An 18,880-nucleotide genomic window follows, 5' to 3' on the forward strand; every position below is an offset into this window, starting at 1 on the left:
CATCCTGCCCCATGATCCTGAACCATGTGTCTCCATCCTGCAACATGTTACATAGTGCAGGATCATGAGGCAGGATAGAGACACATGGTCCATGTATTGTGGCTTGCCGCTTTCAATATAAAAAAAACAAAACACTTTCATGGCTATAGAGTTTAACTGAACCTGCGTCTTGGTCTCAGGTTCAGTTACTGCGCTGGCAGAAGCCTGCCGCTTGGGCCCGATGAGCAGAAGAGACAGGGCCCATTGCGGGCCCCCTCTGCTCATCGGGCCCCATATGCCAGTCAAGGCAGTAATGCACTGATGGCGGCCCTGCCTAAACCTAGTATTTACTGAACATGCCTCTCCTAGGTGACAACACTTCTCTTCTTAATGTCAATTACACAATAAAAACTCCCTTGAGCAATCCAACTAGATAATAAGATATCATGTCCTCACAAAATACAGTGAAGTAGAAGCAATTACAGGGTTTTTGGTAAACAATGACATATTGCTAGAACCTAATTCCTGGGACCCGCACCAATCCCTAGAACAAATGGGACACTGGTCCTTTATATCATTTACCTGCATAGTATTGTGCCTATCATCTGTACAGGGAATTACAACACGTCTCCATGAGCTTAAATGGTGTCAAAGGGAAGTTACATATAGTAAAATTCACTATAGTGCAATAATACCGTCATGTCCCTTTAAATTATCAGTGAATTCTGTCACCATGGCAATAAACAACCAATAGGATTGCTAGATTTGAATTTGAAGAAAAACACAAACGTCAGTTATTCTCAGTCTGTTCTATCTCAGCGGAGAGTGAAGACGGACACCTGCGGCCACCGCGACATTTCAGGTATAAACCTGTAATATTATATAAGTGACGGCTGATTTATCTCATCACATATTCATACAGAATAAGCCAAGATGGACAATAACCACAATAACCCGACACAGACGGTGTTTCCCAAAGTTTCCAGTAACAGTACACCCTGGTCAATGGCATCTGCCCAAATGCCCAAAACCTATTCTGACTGTTCTGCTATTTTACAGGATTTTGATAGATTGCGACACCAGTGAAGCCCACAGTGAGACCATGTGGACCGGACCTTCATCCAGCGTTGGATCAGGTGAGATTCCTCACACTGTTAGGGTATGTGCACACGTTGCAGATTTCCTGCGGATCCACAACGTTTTTTTCCACGCAGAAACGCTGCAGATCCACAAGTGATTTACAGTACAATGTAAATCAATGGCAAAAAAAATGCTGTGCTAATGGTGCAGAAAAATCTGCACGGAAAACGCAGCAGATTCAAAAAAGGACCATGTCAATTCTTTTTGCGGATCTGCTGTGTTTCTGCACCTATTCCATAATAGAAATTCGCAGGGGTAAAAAAGGAAGAAATCCACACAAAATCTGCAAAAGAAACGCACTAAAAAAAAGCAATAAAGTGCAGATTCTGACTTGCGTTTTCTGCCAAGAAATGCAGAATCTGCACCGAAAATTCCACAGTCAAATCCACAATGTGTGCATATAGCCTTAGAAAACCATTCTCTGTCCTGTGGTCAAGTGGCTCCCAACGGCTTCACCTTTCTTTATCTTTGGGATGTGTCAGGTTTCCAGTAATTTTGGGGGTAAATATAGAACTGCAGATATTTGCTGTAAAAAATACCAGAAAGCTAAACTGATCCCCAACAAAGGATGACATTGCCGGTCTGAGCAGAACGTGAGCTTCATAGGTAGAGAGGGGAATCCCATCATTGGCCATGAAGGCTACAGAAGGATTGCGTCTTCCATGGACAAAACACATTTTTCTAGCTTCTTGTTACTGACATTTCTGTTCCTAGTACTTAGTGGGATGGTTAGCAATATGGTGATCAGCAGTGCCGCTCTGTCACATCCTCTCTGTATGGTTATGGGTGATCCTTATATTTGGTTCTTTTCTCTTCAGTTGATATCACACCGGAGGAGGCATTCAGAAGACTGGCCTTCTGTATGAAGTTTCTGCCGTCACCCCTCTACAAGATGGAGGTTAGTGAGAAGACGACTATACCGCTGCCTTTAATTTTACAAGGGTGTATAGGAATGTCTTATTACATGAGTAACTTAATCTACTGTCTTCTTAGCGCCTCATGCCGACCAGCCCAGAAGCCCAGAAGAAATATACAACAAGGCATGAATATGAAGAGCAGCCTGCACCATCCATGAAGACCCACATCACAGAACAAGAAGCAAGGGCGATGCGGGCTAAAGTACTGTGTATGGACCTGGATGAAGAGCAGCTAACCCAAAAAGAGGAAAGGAAGAAAAAAAAGGTCAACATCACAATTAAGATCGGCGCCGGAAGAGAGACCCCGACAGAGGCAAGAAGAAGCGGCAGAACAGAGGCCAGAAGAAGCGGCAGGACAGAGGCCAGAAGAAGCAGCAGGACCACGCAGTGCCACATCCTCCAGTATATTAACCAGTATTTGAGAGGAAAGAAGAACATCATCTGGACAATCCTGCTAGGACCTCTCAGCCGATAACATCATATACGGCAAATACTGGGAGGTAAGTATAAAAAAAGAATAGTAATAAGAGCAGTAAAATATTAGAGCAGCAGTATATTAATATTAGTAGGCAAAACTGTAATATTAGCTATCATAGTAGTAACATAATAGTAGAAATATATAATATATATTTATAGTAGTAATTATAGTAAAAAATGGTAGGAATAAAAATGTAAAAGCAATAATATTAGTAGTTATAACTGCAGGTTTGATCTAGCAGTAAGTAACATAGTGACCTTATTATTGGTAGGGGCAAAGCATTAATAATAATTAATAATAAACAATTAATTACAGTAGTATAAATAGGATATCGAGAAGTAGTTGTCATAACAAGGTAGTCAGCTAGTATTAACAACTATTCTATTAATATAACACTATACACATTTTATTAGAATTTGGCGGCTTGATCCAGGGTCCTAGGACTGATCGCCTTTTCCCGGGGTCAAGAAGGAATTTTTCCCTTCAGACACAGATTGGCTGAAAGTGTCCAAGGGTTTTTGCCTTCTTCTGGATCAAAAGCATATACATAGTATAGTAGTAATATTTATAGTAGAAAAGGTACAATAGTCTTTTTATAGAAATAGCAAAAAAATAATTACTGCTACAATTGTAGAATATTTATAATAAGGAACAAAAAGGACAAAAAGCATAAAATAATGATAATAGTTATTAAATTAGTATTTTAATAATAAGCATATAGTAATGATTTTAGTTTTAATATTAGAATAAATATTACTTAAAATAGAAACAATAATAATAATAATAATAAATGAAAAATAATAGATAATGTAGGAGAATAATAATAACCATAGTATTAGTTGTAGGGTTTGATCCAGGGTTCTAGGACTGATCGCCTATTCCCGGGGTCAAGAAGGAATTTTTTCCCTGAGTCACAAATTGGCTGAGTGTGTCCAGGGTTTTTTGCCTTCTTCTGGATCAACAACTTTAGACATAGGAGCTTTATTTATTCCGGTTAGTGTAGTGTTAGTGTAGGGTCCCATCTGAAGAGGTCGCCTTGTCGTTGGCAGATGGGCTCGCACAATTTGATCAAAATGTGCGCCAAGAACCTCACATTTCTAGGAGCTGTGTAATAAATATGGCCATTTACATATTTGCTCTGGCAGAATTTTGTTGCCTCTTTTCTTTCTTGCTTTTGCATTGCAACTACAGCAGCTGCTCCTGCAAATTTATTTCAGTTTGTTTTGTTAGTTTACTTTCTTTCTGGATTAACACCTTTAGACATTATGACCTTACAACTAGTTAGTAATAATTTAAGTATGGCTATAGGGTAAAATTGGTGATAATTTTAGATACTGAGAGAAATTATACTACAATTTGTGTTTTTTTTTTTGTTTTGTTTTTAAGAAAACCACATTCACACGTTTCCTTTATGCTTCCAAGTTTGATATCAAAGGCACCATATGGACATTTATATTCATTTTCAGCTTTTGATTCTTAGTTAGGTCTCCTTGATCCCTATAGAAATGTCAGTAGTAAATGGACATACCTTACATTTGACACCCATAGTTCGATGCATAACTGTAACAAGTAACCATATAGCCCAACGCTGGAGTTATACACCACACTATCTTCACATTCAGAAGTAGAACATGAAAAACTCTACTTTCTAATATGTCTTGTACTCCACAGTTCTGGATTGAAATGGGTTGTCTGGTGTATAGCGTCACTCTTCTCTTTAGGCTGTGTTTGGTATTGCAATAATAAATGTAATTCAAAGGAAGAGGGAATAAACATTGCTGGACGAATCATCAGCAATCTGAAATACGCAGGCGATTTAATATTGATAGTAACAAGCGTAGATGGATTTAAGGACTTATTATGGAGTGTCCAGATGGAAAGCTCAACCATGGGACTTTTACTCAACACAAAGAAGACAAAGATATTATTGACTACTGACAGGTACAACCAGACACATTTGAGATAAACGGCGACAAACTGGAAGTTGTAAAAGACTTCCACCTACTCAGATCGATGATCACTCAAGATGAAATGACAACACCAGAAGTAAATATCTGTCTAGCTATGGGCAAATCAACAATGAAGACACTGGACAAGGTCTTCAAATTGAGGAACATGTCACTGGCGATGAAGACACGGTTTATGCATAGTTTTATCTTTTCTGTGGTAACGTACATATGTGAAAACTGGACAATGAAGAAACAAGACAGAAGAAGAATCAATGCCTTTTGAAATGTGGTGCTGGAGAAAGATGTTATCAATACCATGGATTGCAAGAAGAACAAACAAATCAATTTTGGAACAAATCAAGCGGGAAACGTCACTCAAAGGACCCATCACCAAGCTACGACTTGCCTACTTTGGGCACATCATACGAAGCGAACAATCACTGTAGAAGGACAACATGATTGGAAAAATAGAAGGAACAAGGAGAAGAAGAAGAACCCAATGGCTTGATACAATCAAGATAACGGCGGAAAAGACCCTGGTGGACCTATATAGGCTTACACAAGATCGATCACCCTGCAGATTGTTCATCCATCAAGTCGCCATTGCTCCAGACTGAGCTGAAGGCCATGAATCAATAATTAAATAGTGATATACTGTCGCTATGAAGCGATGGCCGGGGGATCACCACGGTGCAGGAAGACTACTGTACACAAGATGAGGTGCAAATAACAAAGGGTAGATTTATTGGGAGGCACTCTCTGGGCCCAAGGGATGTACTGGGTCTTCGGCACTCCGGCGGTCCCCCTCAGCAGCTCATTCAGGGGACCCGCCACCTTCGCGAAGTCTTTGACAAACCGGCGGTAGTACCCGGCAAGCCCCAGAAAGGCCTGAAGTTCTCTCACCGTGCGAGGGACTGGCCACATCTGGATAGCAGCCACTTTTTTCTGGTGAGGGTAGAACTCCATCTTGTGACACTATGTGGCCCAGGTACTCGATCTCTCTCTTGAAGAGGTGGCACTTCTTTGGCTTCACCTTCAGGTTATGAGCCCGCAGTCTTCCGAGTACCTGTCCAAGCCGGGCAAGGTGTTCTTCGAATGAGGCCGAAAACACAATGATGTCATCCAGATAGATCAGGGTAGCCTCAAAATTTAAGTCTCCCAAACACTTTTCCATCAGCCGTTGAAACGTGCCCGGAGCATTGGAGAGCCCGAAGGGCATCCGGTTAAACTCAAACAGTCCTATAGGGAGGATGAAGGCAGTTTTTTCTCTGTCTTTCTCTGCCACGGCTACTTGCCAGTATCCGCTTGCTAGGTCCAGGGTGAAGAAGTACTTAGCTTTCCCCAATGCTGTCAAGGATTCCTCGATGCGGAGCAACGGATACGAGTCTCGAACAGTGCAGGCATTGAGTTTCCTGTAGTCTACACAGAACCGGATGGTCCCATCCTTCTTCTTGACGAGCACCCAAGGGCTCTGACTACTCTGCACCACTCCTGAATCCAGCATCTGCCTCAGTAATGTTTTCACCTCTTGATACATCTTGGGCGGGATCTGCCGGTATCGTTCTCGAATTGGACAAGCTTCTCCGGTCGGTATCTCATGCGTGATTGCTTCAGTACAGCCGAAATCCTCGGCATGACGGGCGAATGCGGCCTGATGTTCCCACAGCATAGCTTCTATTGCTTGCGCACGCTCAGGGCCCAGAGCCTTCACATCCACTTCCATTTGATTAAGGATGACCCGTCCACTCCACTCCGGGGATGGCGTCTCTTCGGCCCCCACAGAAACTGCTAGGGTCCACCCCGCACCTTCTTTCGGCGATAAAGACATCTTCTGACTCACCACTTCGCCCTTATGTAGGTACACCAGGGCCAGATCTGTCCCTCGTGGCAAGGTGACCGCCCCAGGGACAACATTCAAAGCTCTTATGGGGACGTGTCGCACTGGACCACAGCTATTGTACGAGCTATCATGACTTCTTGGTCCACTCCTCCGCCTACCACAGGCTGAACAATCACTTCCAACCCGTCAAGGTTGCGATGCGTCCCCACTGGAAGGTATACTATAGTTTCTCGCTTGGGAGGCAGGATTACAGGTTCTTTACCAGGAACCCTGATGACCCCTACCGTCTGATAGGATGGCACACTCTTCTGCGTCCCACAGACGCGGATCAGTCATTGAAGAGCTTCTTGAGTAGGCTTATGTGTAGTAGCCTTCTTCCAATATACAGGTCCCCGTTTGGTAAACATAATCTGATCGAGTTCACATAGGATATTCATCCCCAGTATGACAGGCACATCTTCTTTGATAGGCTCAGGGACTAGCAGGATCCCTTTTCTCCCCACTTCTTGTCCACAGATTCGAATATTCATGCACACGACCCCTGTGACCGGGATCAGTTGTTGGTTGGCAGCAAACAACCGGATCAATGTCTCTTTTTCTGGCTTGGCCAGGGCCTGGAAATGCTGTTTGAAATACGTTTCTGGCATCGTCGTCACTTGGTATCTACCAAGCAATCCACTAGAACTCCCTCAAATTCAGCACGTAGGAAGGGACTCCCAGCAATCAAGTGTTCGTTATGATATGGAGCGGCTTCTCTCCTCGCCTCCCCCGCAGAGTGCCACATTACTGCGGGGGTTGGTAGTTTAACGGCGGCTCCCGCTGGCCTTGAGTATAGTTCCGACAGTCTCTAGCAAGGTGCCCCCATCCTCCACATTCCCAGCATTGGATGCCTCCTCCTTGCCAGGGGGCACCTTGAGCCTGTCCTTGTGCCTCCAATGCCTGAAGGGAGGGGGCTTGTTCCCACTGATCCCTTGTCGGTCGGGCTGAAGAATGGCTGCATGAGTATGGTGGGTCAGGCTCTTGTAGTTCCCCCACTCTTCGCTCCATCTGGGTCAGTTTCTCTTGCACGTTAACAAGGGACCGCTGCAAGTCTTGTACTACCTGGACCAGCACCTCTTGATGGTTTGGGTCCTCACTGGAATTGGTGCCCTGGACACGCATCACCCCAGACACAGAGCTCTCTTCTTTACTTCGGGCCACTGTTTCCGCCAGGACCCGTTCTGACAGTGCTCGCCTCAAGGATGTGCTGTGCAGTCCCAGAATGAATTGCTCCCAGATTATCCGGTCTTTAGAGCCCATGCCGTCAAATCCATCCGCCTCCTTTCTCTGCACCTCTGCTAACACTTCTTGCAGTGCTGCTGCATACTGAGAAATTCCTTCTTCTTCCCGCTGCAGCCTAGAGAAAAATTTGGCGCGAAGGTGTCCCGTGCTAGCAGTCTCGCCGTAGATCTCTTCCGGGAACTTCACTAGCTCCTTCAGGGTACTACGGATGAGTTCTGGTTGTAGGCAGACGTTTCTGCGGGCTTCTCCCTCTAGGGCAGTTAAAGCAATGTCCGCTTCAAGGTCTGGGCTGATGTTATAAATCTTCAGGGTGCTTTGCAGCCGGGACACACAGTCTGACAGTCTGACAGTAGCATATTCTCGCTGTCAAACTTTGGTAGCACACTAAATATGGTGCCCATAGGGAGTGTCCTTGCAGGGGTTCCACCAATGACCACAGCATCTCCATTAATGTTAGCATTCCCGCCATTGCTGTCTGCTGCCTCCATCTTAGTGACAGTACCCTGCTCGCAGCGCCACTTGAAGCGATGGCCGGGGACCACCACGGTGCAGGAAGACTACTGTACACAAGATGAGGTGCAAACAACAAAGGGTAGATTTATTGGGAGGCAAGGAATGAAGTGGGTGAGGAAGATGCAAACAGGGGTATGCAATGGCAAGAGACACTTTACAAGAGTTACAAACTTTATCTTGTCCGTAAAATAGCACGGTGCTCCAGCTATTACAGACTCAAAATATGTCTCACAAGCAAATTTAAACAATAAACCAATAACAATGCTACTCTATATATAACCTCCCTGGCCTTTACTAAGCAGGCCACACGGCTCCCGTGTACTGACTACTGAAGCCTACACTAGGCCCTAACAGGTGCACCAAACAGGAAAAGACTCACGGTGATGTTGGGGACTCAGGTCCAGTCCCAGGGGGGCCCGCAGAAGTCTAATATGACGGTGCACACGGCTTTCTGTCAGCTCTGTGAAATGTGGTCTTCTCCTTGCTTCTGGGTCCTAGGGATGCTCCTGGAAACTGTAAGTCCCTTTCTCAGTATCTTCGTGGATTAACAAACTAGCACAGAACAGCCACCTTTGCTGTACCCGGAAAAGTCTTGCAAATTTCACAAGTACACTCTGTCCCAGGCTGTGGGACCTTTCTTGTAGCAAACAGCACACAGTTCTCTCTCTAGCAGCTTCAGCTCACACACGCAGTTCAGGCTCAACTCCTCCCCTTGTTCTAGGGCAGTTCATCTTCACAATCTATAGCAGGGAGAAGCAGAACATTCCATCACACCAAACAAGGGGGTGCTGTGTCTTAAAGTGGCAGCGTGTTACTGTCCATAACAGCACCACCCTCTTACAGCTATAAATTCAATAGTAGAGGTCCCAATGTTATGGTGGTACAGATGTATCATATAAGAGGGGTGACATATCTGTAGTGATTTGGCCGTACAATAAAAGGGAGGGGGTGATGTCACCACTGTAGTGATACAGCTATTTAATAAATGGGAAGAGGTGATAACAAAACCCCCATACATAGAACTTACAGTGTTCAAATAGTCACAAACGCTCCCTCCTCACATCACATACAAACACAATGCTCTTGTCAGCCAACGAAACAGCCTCCCACCTAGGAGAAGTAGCTTCCCTATCAGTCAATGCTTGAACATTTAAAAAGCCTTGTGATGACCAGAGATAAGTTCCTAGTCAAAACTGACTCAGGGAAAATCTGCGTACATTCCCAGTATGGAACATTTCCAATACGACGCCATATTCAGCTGGTTTCGTTAACCCTTTACTGACCTCGGATGGAATAGTACGTCCAAAGTCAGTACCCATGCTTTGATGTGGGCTCCGGCGGCGAGCCCACCTCAAAGCTGCAACATGTCATCTGTTTTTGGAGCGCCCCCACGTTAAGGGCAATGGGGTACTCGGCACCGGGTCCTTCGGTTCGGGGATGTCACGGTGGCCTGACCCGGTCTGTGGCCCTTTGAGGGGTGTCCAATTAAAGGTGTAGTTTGTATGGTGTTCATGACGCCACCTGTGGTACTCGGTCAGGGTGACCGACGCTGCTCAGGGGTCCGCTGGGGTGATGTTATGGCAGCTAGATGGTATACCTTCCCACAGGTGAAGTGTATCCCCAGGGCTTCCCAGAGGTGTAGATGGTAATGGTGGACGATGTGAGGCGCAGGGAATAACGAGGACACAAGGTTGCAGTCTCTTTACCTTTAACTGGAAGCTTCAGCATCCACAGTCCAGGGTACGGACCACAGGGTAGGCAGAGTCCTGCCGGTCCGAAGGAAAATCCAGACTCCCCTTATCCAGGTGGAAATCAGTAGCCTTCCTACTAGCGCCTGTTTATTGTAGTCCCTCCCTGCTGAGCAACTCGGTAAGGTCCTCACAACTTTCGTGGATGTTTCTGATGTCTTCTCTCTGTCCCCCAGATGGTGTGGATAGGACAAACCCGTTTGACTGATGGCCTGAGGCTTGTTTATAGGGACCCTAGAGATGCCCCGACCCCCACAATTTGCCACTGTGTCTTCATAGGTATTAAGGTCGGGCAGCCAACTTGGAATTGACTGTCCTGCCGGTCCCTGAAGTAATACGTAGAGTCAATTACTCCCTCGGTGTTCCGGCCACTGGCTACGCGCCTCAGAAGGAGGCTGCCTATCTCAGGGCAGAACTCCCTCCGGTGTTTTCTCCTTGTGCTGTGACTTCGTTTCTCACTCTCTACAACACAGTTCTCTTCGTGTCCTTTCTTAGGATGCTGCCGCACGTGGGGCAGGCGCAGCTCCGTAGCTTTCTATCCCACTAGGCCTCTGTCAGGATCCCACCCCTGACAGGGACCCTCTGTCTGCAGCTCAGATGTTCCTCCTTTTCCCCCTGTCTGCCTGACAGGTACTCACTGGGTCAAACCCAGGCAGCATCTGACTAACTTTCTATCCAAACCACCAGTTTTACCCTTCTGTGAGGAGTGCCCTACTAGATAGGAGCATGGCTCCCCCTGGTGGGTTGGAGTGTGAAGTGTAGTGTATGTTTGGTGATACCTGGAAAGATTAACTTCTTTATTACCTTCAGACGTAATATCACTCCCCCTGGTGGAAGAATGACATTACTGCAGCGACCAGGACTCTGGGGCGCTGCATTTTCAACAGCTGACTAGTGTTGAGCGATACCTTCCGATATTCAAAAGTATTGGTATCGGATTGGATCGGCCGATATCCAAAAAATATTGGATATCGCCGATACCGATACCTGATACCAATACAAGTCAATGGGACACAAATATCGGAAGCTATCCTTCAGGCCCTGGGATCCATATTCATGTAAAAAATAATGAATAAAAATAAAAAATATGGATATACTCACCCCTCCGAAAGGACCCTGGCTCTCACCGGTGCAAGCGTCTGCCTCCGTTCCTAAGAATGCAGTGAGTGAAGGACCTTCGATGACGTCGCAGTCACATGAGCGGTCACGCGACCAATCACAAGACCGCGACGTCATCGCGGGTCCTACACTCACTGCATACCCATTTATATTATTATTTATAAATAATTAGTAAAATATTAATATGTTTTATAAGGGTATTTTTGTATTCCTTGTGTTTTTATGTATATAGCTGTATTTTGGAGTATACCTGTTTTAATGGTGGTTATTTTATCGATTTAATTTATTTAATATTTTTTCTGGGTTTTTTTTTACTTACCATGTTAGGCTGGTTTCACACTTGCGTTTTTATCTGCATGCGTTTTTAAAAAAAACGCATGTGTGAAAAACGCATGTAAACGCGGTAAAACGCATGCGTTTTTTAGACGCATGCGTTTTTATAGAAAAACACAAGAAAACACAAGAAAACACAAGAAAAAACAAGAAAACCCTAACCCTACCCCTACCCCTAACCCTAACCCTAAACGTGACTGAAATACGTGGCACTGAAATACGTGCAACTGAAATACGTGGTACTTAAATACGTGGCACTTAAATACGTGGCACGTGGCACTTTAATACATGGCACGTGGCACTTAAATATGTGGCACGTGGCACTTAAATACGTGGCACGTGGCATACGTGGCACTGAAATACGTGATACGTGGCACTTAAATACGTGGCAATATGACTGTCAGAAAATGTTCATTAAACGGTTAGGGGTGAGGTTAGGGGTAGAGTTAGGGTTAGGGTTTGGATCCCTTTATCACCTTGATGGTGGTGGGTGGCTTTTCAGTGTGTTTTCTGTTTTTTTTCTATAAAAATGCATGCGTTTTTAGCGTAAACAAACGCATGTGCTTAAAAACGCATGCGTTTACATAGACAGCAATGCATTTTTTTGCCGCGAAAAAACGCATGCGTTTTTTCGCGGCAAAAAAACGCGCAAGAAAATACTGCAGGTAGCATTTTTGAAAATGAACGCATGCAGACAAAAAACGCATGCGTTTGAAAACGCGACCAAACGCATGTGCAAAAAAACGCATGCGTTTTCAATGTTAAATATAGGAAAAAAAACGCATGCGTTTTTTGTGCAAAAAACGCTGCAGACAAAAACGCAAGTGTGAAACCAGCCTTACATGGTGCAGGATCATGAGGCAGGAAGGAGACAGGTGGGGCAGGATGAAGACATGGTCCATGTGTCTCCATCCTGCCGCCCAAACATATTGTGGCTTGCCGCTTTCAATCTAAGGTCGGCGTCACACTGGCGTATTGCATCCGATGCGAGATCATCGGATGCGATATGCTAATGACACTCGGCTCCTGCTCGCAGCAGAGCAGGAGCCGAGTGTCATGCGTCTGTGCTCCGATTCTCTTGCACAGGGAGGATCGGAGCACAGCTGCGGAGGAGGCGGAGAAATTAATTTCTCCATCTCCTCCATTGCTGGGGTCCGCTTATAACGCACAGCACTCGGATGATATCCGAGTGGTGTGCGCTGTCTCACTCGCACCCATAGGCTTATATGGGTGCGAGTGAGCCCAGAGTTTTCCTCGGTCCGAGACAATCGCAGTATGCTGCGATTGTCTCGGGCCGAGGAAAACGGCCGACAAAAAGTCGGCTGGTGGGAGCTGCCCCATAGCTGAACATTGGTCCGAGTGCAATGCGATTTTTTATCGCATTGCACTCGGCCGTTTAAAATGCCAGTGTGACGCCGGCCTTATATATAAAGCTGAATGTGTGTGTGTATGTGTGTATGTGTGTATGCATACCTCCCAACTTTTGAAGATGTGAAAGAGGGACAAAATTTGCGCCGCGGCAAATTTTAGGCCATGCCTCTGACCACACCCATTCATAATTAGTCACACCCATATGCATGTCCCAACCACACCCATTTAGCACTGCTGATCACACTGTTTCATATACAATAATTAAACAAAAAAATATATAGTATAATGGCCACACATGATGCTCAATACTGTATAATGGCCACACATGATGCTCAATACTGTATAATGGCCACACAGTGCTCCATACTGTATAATGGCCACACATGATGCTCCATACTGTATAATGACCGCACATGATGCTCCATACTGTATAATGACCGCACATGATGCTCCATACTGTATAATGACTGCACATGATGCTCCATATTGTATAATGACCGCACATGATGCTCCATACTGTATAATGACCGCTCATGATGCTCCATACTGTATAATGGCCACACATGATGCTCCATACTGTATAATGACTGCACATGATGCTCCATATTGTATAATGACCGCACATGATGCTCCATACTGTATAATGGCCACACATGATGCTCCATACTGTATAACGACCACACATGATGCTCAATACTGTATAATGTCCACACACAGTTCTCCATACTGTATAATGATCACACATGATGCTCAATACTGTATAATGACCCCCCTCCTGTATGCATGGCTCATCTCCCTCCCATCCCATATACATGGCTCATATCCCCCCTCCTGTATGCATGGCTCATATTCCCCCTCCTGTATGCATGGCTCATATCCCCCCCTGTATGCATAGCTCATATTCCCCCCCCTGTATGCATGGCTCATATTCCCCCCTCTGTATGCATGGCTCATATTCCCCCCCCCCATATGCATAGTTCATATTCCGCCCCCTGTATGCATGGCTCATATTCCCCCCTGTATGCATGGCTCAAATTCCCCCCTCTGTATGCATGGCTCATATTCCCCCCTGTATGCATGGCTCATATTCCCCCCCTGTATGCATGGCTCATATTCCCCCCCCTGAATGCATGGCTCATATTCCCCCCCCGAATGCATGGCTCACATCCCCCCCTGAATGCATGGCTCATATTCCCCCCCCTGAATGCATGGCTCATATTCCCCCCCCTGAATGCATGGCTCATATTCCCCCCCCGAATGCATGGCTCATATTCCCCCCCTGAATGCATGGCTCATATTCCCCCCCCGAATGCATGGCTCATATTCCCCCCCCCGAATGCATGGCTCATATTCCCCCCCCTGAATGCATGACTCATATTCCCCCCCCGAATGCATGGCTCATATTCCCCCCCTGAATGCATGGCTCATATTCCCCCCCCCGAATGCATGGCTCATATTCCCCCCCCCGAATGCATGGCTCATATTCCCCCCCCTGAATGCATGGCTCATATTCCCCCCCCTGAATGCATGGCTCATATTCCCCCCTGAATGCATGGCCCCCACCCCCGCCCCCGCCCCCATCTTGCATGGCGCGCCGGCTTATGTCCTCCTTCATCCCCCGTTCCCCGTCCCATACTCACCTGTGCCACACTGCACAGCCGCGCCGACATCCCTCTCGCTCTGTTCCAACTCCCGGCGCAGCACCTTCTTCCTGCGTGAGCGGTCACGTGATACCGCTCATTAAGGTCATGAATATGCGCATATTCATGACCTTAATGAGCGGTACCACATGACCGCTCATTCAGGACGACCTGTGTACGCCGAGACCAGGCATCACTGGAGCAAGGTGAGTATAGTCTTCAAGGAGGGTGGGTGGAAGGGAGGCGGGCGGGCGGGCGACCGGGGGCGCGGGGGGGTTGGTCAGTCGGGAGGTGACCCAGGACTTGGCTTAACACAGGGGCGTGGCTTAACACAAGGGGGCGTGTCGGTTCACTTTTCCTGCTGTCTGCGGGATCAGAGCGTCCCATGCGGGACTGCGGGGCAAAGCATTAAATCCGGGACAGTCCCGCACAATGAGGGACGGTTGGGAGCTATGGTGTATGTGTGTATGTCCGGGATTGGCATCTGCACCGTTGCAGCTACAGCCACAAAATTTTGCACAGTCACACGTCTGGACCCTGAGAGCGTCATAAGCTATGTTGTGAGGCAAAATTTTAACCCCGCGCGTTCCAATTCACCAAACAATTTTGCCCCTATGTACATAATGGGGAAAAAGTGAAAGGAAAAGTGTTGGAGGCAAATTGACAGCTGCCAGATGTGAACAAGGGGGACTTAAAGAATGAGAGCGATGGCGCCAAAGAGTATATACCGTACAGTTGCTAAGGTGGGGCCCCGACATGGGATACTCACCACACACGGGGATATGAACACACACACAAAATGCGCCACACACTACCATGTGCTTGAACACATATATCACCCTCAGCACACATTTCACCACACATACACCAACCTCGCCACATAAAATTCGAAACACAAAAGTCGCCGCTCAAAACTCGCCACGCGCAAAACTCGCCACATGTGTTATGATCCGGTGACCTTGGAGACGCATGAAACTTTCTCTGGAGTAGGTGGAAACTATACTGACTGCAGATCCTGAACTAACACCACAACTAGAAGTAGCCGTGGGGTGTGCCTAACAAACCCTAGACACCTCGACACAGCCGGAGGACTAAATACCCCTATAGATGGAAATAGGAATACTACCTTGCCTCAGAGCAGAACCCCAAAGGATAGGCAGCCCCCACGAATATTGACTGTGAGTAGGCGAAGAAAAGACACACGCAGGCAGAAAACAAGATTTAGCAAAAGAGGCCACTCTAGCTAAAAAGGAAAGGATAGGACAGAATACTAGGCGGTCAGTATTAAAACCCTTCAAAAAATATCCACAGCAGATAATACAAAAAATTCCACAATCTAACTAAAGACGTGGAATGAATATCTGCAACCCCAGAGAATCCAACAAGACTGAGAAAATACTGACACAATCTAAGCTGGACAAGAAAACACAAAAGAATAGCACTGAATCATGAAGCACACAGCATGTGTGCCACAAAAAAAAACCAGACACTTATCTTTGCTGATTTGAAACGACGATAAAAATTTGCAAAACCCAAAAATTTCTGAAGGCTCTTCACGGATGTGGGTTGAATCCAATCATAAATGGCCTGAACCTTAACCGGATCCATCTCCATAGATGAGGGAGAAAAAATGAAGCCCAAAAAAGAAACCTTCTGCACCCCAAAGAGGCACTTAGACCCCTTCACAAACAAAGCATTGTCACGAAGGATCTGAAATACCATCCTGACCTGTTCCACATGAGACTCCCAATCATCGGAAAAAATCAAAATATCGTCCAAATATACAATCAAGAATTTATCAATATAAGTCCGGAAGATATCATGCATGAAGGATTGAAAAACCGATGGAGCATTAGTGAGCCCGAATGGCATCACAAGGTATTCAAAATGGCCTTCGGGCGTATTAAACGCAGTTTTCCATTCATCACCCTGTTTAATACGAACAAGATTATATGCCCCCCGAAGGTCAATCTTAGTAAACCAACTAGCCCCCTTAATCCTAGCAAACAAATCAGAAAGCAAAGGTAAAGGGTATTGAAACTTGACCGTGATCTAATTCAAGAGGCGATAATCAATACAAGGTCTCAAGGAGCCATCCTTCTTAGCAACAACAAAAAAATCCCGCTCCCAATGGTGAAGAAGATGGCCGAATATGCCCTTTTTCCAAAGACTCCTTAACATAACTCCGCATGGCGGTATGTTCAGGCACAGACAGGTTGAAAAGTCGGCCCTTAGGAAACTTACTGCCTGGAATCAAGTCAATCGCACAATCACAGTCCCTGTGCGGTGGAAGGGAACTGGACTTGGGCTCATCGAATACATCCTGAAAATCAGACAAAAACTCTGGAATTTTAGAAGAGGAAGAAAAGGAGATTGACATCAAAGGAACATCATTATGAGCCCCCTGACAACCCCAACTAGTCACAGACATAGACTTCCAATCCAACACAGGATTATGTACCTGCAACCATGGAAAACCCAGCACGATAACATCATGCAAATTATGCAACACCAGAAATCGACAATCTTCCTGATGGGCTGGCGCCATGTGCATGGTCACCTGTGTCCAAAACTGAGGCTTATTTTTAGCCAAAGGTGTAGCATCAATCCCCCTGAAAGGAATAGGGTTCTGCAAAGGCTGCAAGGGAAAACCACAATGCCTGGCAAACTCAAAATCCATTAAGTTCAAGGCGGCGCCTGAATCCACAAACGCCATGACAGAAAATGATGACAATGAGCAGATCAAGGACACCGATAACAGAAATTTAGGTTGTACAGTACTGATGGTAAATGAACTAGCGATCCTTTTTGTCCACTTAGGGCAGACTGAAATGACATGAGAAGCGTCGTTACAATAATAACACAACCTATTCTGACGTCTGAGTCCTTGTCGTTCTGTCCTAGACAGAATCCTATCACACTGCATTGGCTCAGGAATTGGCTCTGAGGACGACGCCACAGCGCGCACAGTTCTACGCTCCCGCAAGCGCCGATCAATCTGAATGGCCAGAGACATAGAATCACTCAGACCGGAAGGCGTGGGAAACCCCACCATAACATCTTTAACGGATTCAGAAAGACCCTTTCTGAAAATTGCCGCCAAAGCATCATCATTCCATTTAGTCAACACAGACCATTTTCTGAATTTCTGACAATACAATTCTGCCGCCTCTTGACCCTGAGACAGGGCCAACAAGGTCTTCTCCGCTTGATCCACAGAATCGGTTCATCATATAATAATCCTAAAGCCTGAAAAAAGGAGTCTACATTAAGCAAAGCAGGATTCCCAGATTCCAGGGAAAATGCCCAATCCTGTGGATCACCACGTAGCAGGGAGATGACGATTTTAACCTGCTGAATGGAATCACCGGAGGATCGAGGTCTCAAAGCAAAAAACAGTTTACAATTGTTTTTAAAACTCAAAAATTTGGACCTGTCACCAAAAAACAAATCAGGAGTAGGAATCTTCGGTTCTAAAACAGGAGTCTGAACAATATAATCAGAAATACCCTGTACCCTAGCAGCAAGCTGGTCTACACGAGAAGCTAATTCCTGAACATCCATGCTAGCACAAGACTCCTCAGCCACCCATAGATAAAGAGGGAAAAAAAGACAAAACAGACTGCAGAAAAAAAAAATGGCTCAACACCTTTCTTCCCTTCTTCTGAGATGCATTTAACTCATTATGGGCCAGTTGTACTGTTATGATCCGGTGACCTTGGAGCCGCATGAAACTTTCTCTGGAGTAGGTGGAAACTATACTGACCACAGATCCTGAACTAACACCGCAACTAGAAGTAGCCGTGGGGTGTGCCTAACAAACCCTAGACACCTCGACACAGCCGGAGGACTAAATAACCCTATAGATGGAAATTGGAATACTACCTTGCCTCAGAGCAGAACCCCAAAGGATAGGCAGCCCCCACGAATATTGACTGTGAGTAGGAGAAGAAAAGACACACGCAGGCAGAAAACAAGATTTAGCAAAAGAGGCCACTCTAGCTAAATAGGAAAGGATAGGACAGAATACTAGGCGGTCAGTATTAAAACCCTTCAAAAAATATCCACAGCAGATAATACAAAAAATTCCACAATCTAACTAAAGACGTGGAATGAATATCTGCAACCCCAGAGAATCCAACAAGACTGAGAAAATACTGACACAATCTAAGCTGGACAAGAAAACACAAAAGAATAGCACTGAATCATGAAGCACACAGCATGTGTGCAACAGAAAAAAAACAGACACTTATCTTTGCTGATTTGGCAGAAAGGCAGGAGGAACCAGGCATGTCATGATCTCAATGGCAAGAGAACATAGCATAAGCATATATAGGAACTAGCTCTTGGAAGATGGGAACTGAGCTGACCATGAACTAAACCTAACGCACAACTAGCAGTGGCCGGGTAGCATGCCTACGTTGATTCTAGATGCCCAGCACCAGCCGGAGGACTAAATAAAGCTAGCAGAGGGAAATATTAGTCCTAGCTCACCTCTAGAGAAATACCCCGAAAGGAGACAGAGGCCCCCCACATGTATTGGCGGTGAGTTAAGATGAAATAACAAACGTA

At 45.8% G+C, this 18,880-nt stretch overlaps 1 protein-coding gene across 1 annotated transcript; it reads left to right on the forward strand.

The window, feature by feature from the left end:
• Positions 1-804: 804 nt before the first annotated feature.
• LOC143785696 (uncharacterized) lies at positions 805-2,611 on the forward strand. The gene is made up of 4 exons (XM_077274773.1): positions 805-841; positions 1,039-1,115; positions 1,938-2,017; positions 2,113-2,611. Exons 2-4 carry the CDS (start codon positions 1,082-1,084, stop codon positions 2,509-2,511), a joined length of 513 nt encoding a protein of 170 aa, XP_077130888.1. The 5' UTR covers positions 805-841; positions 1,039-1,081; the 3' UTR covers positions 2,512-2,611.
• The last annotated feature ends 16,269 nt before the right edge of the window (positions 2,612-18,880 follow it).

This window comes from Ranitomeya variabilis, chromosome 7 (assembly GCF_051348905.1).
Source record: "Ranitomeya variabilis isolate aRanVar5 chromosome 7, aRanVar5.hap1, whole genome shotgun sequence".
Lineage (NCBI taxonomy): Eukaryota > Metazoa > Chordata > Amphibia > Anura > Dendrobatidae > Ranitomeya > Ranitomeya variabilis.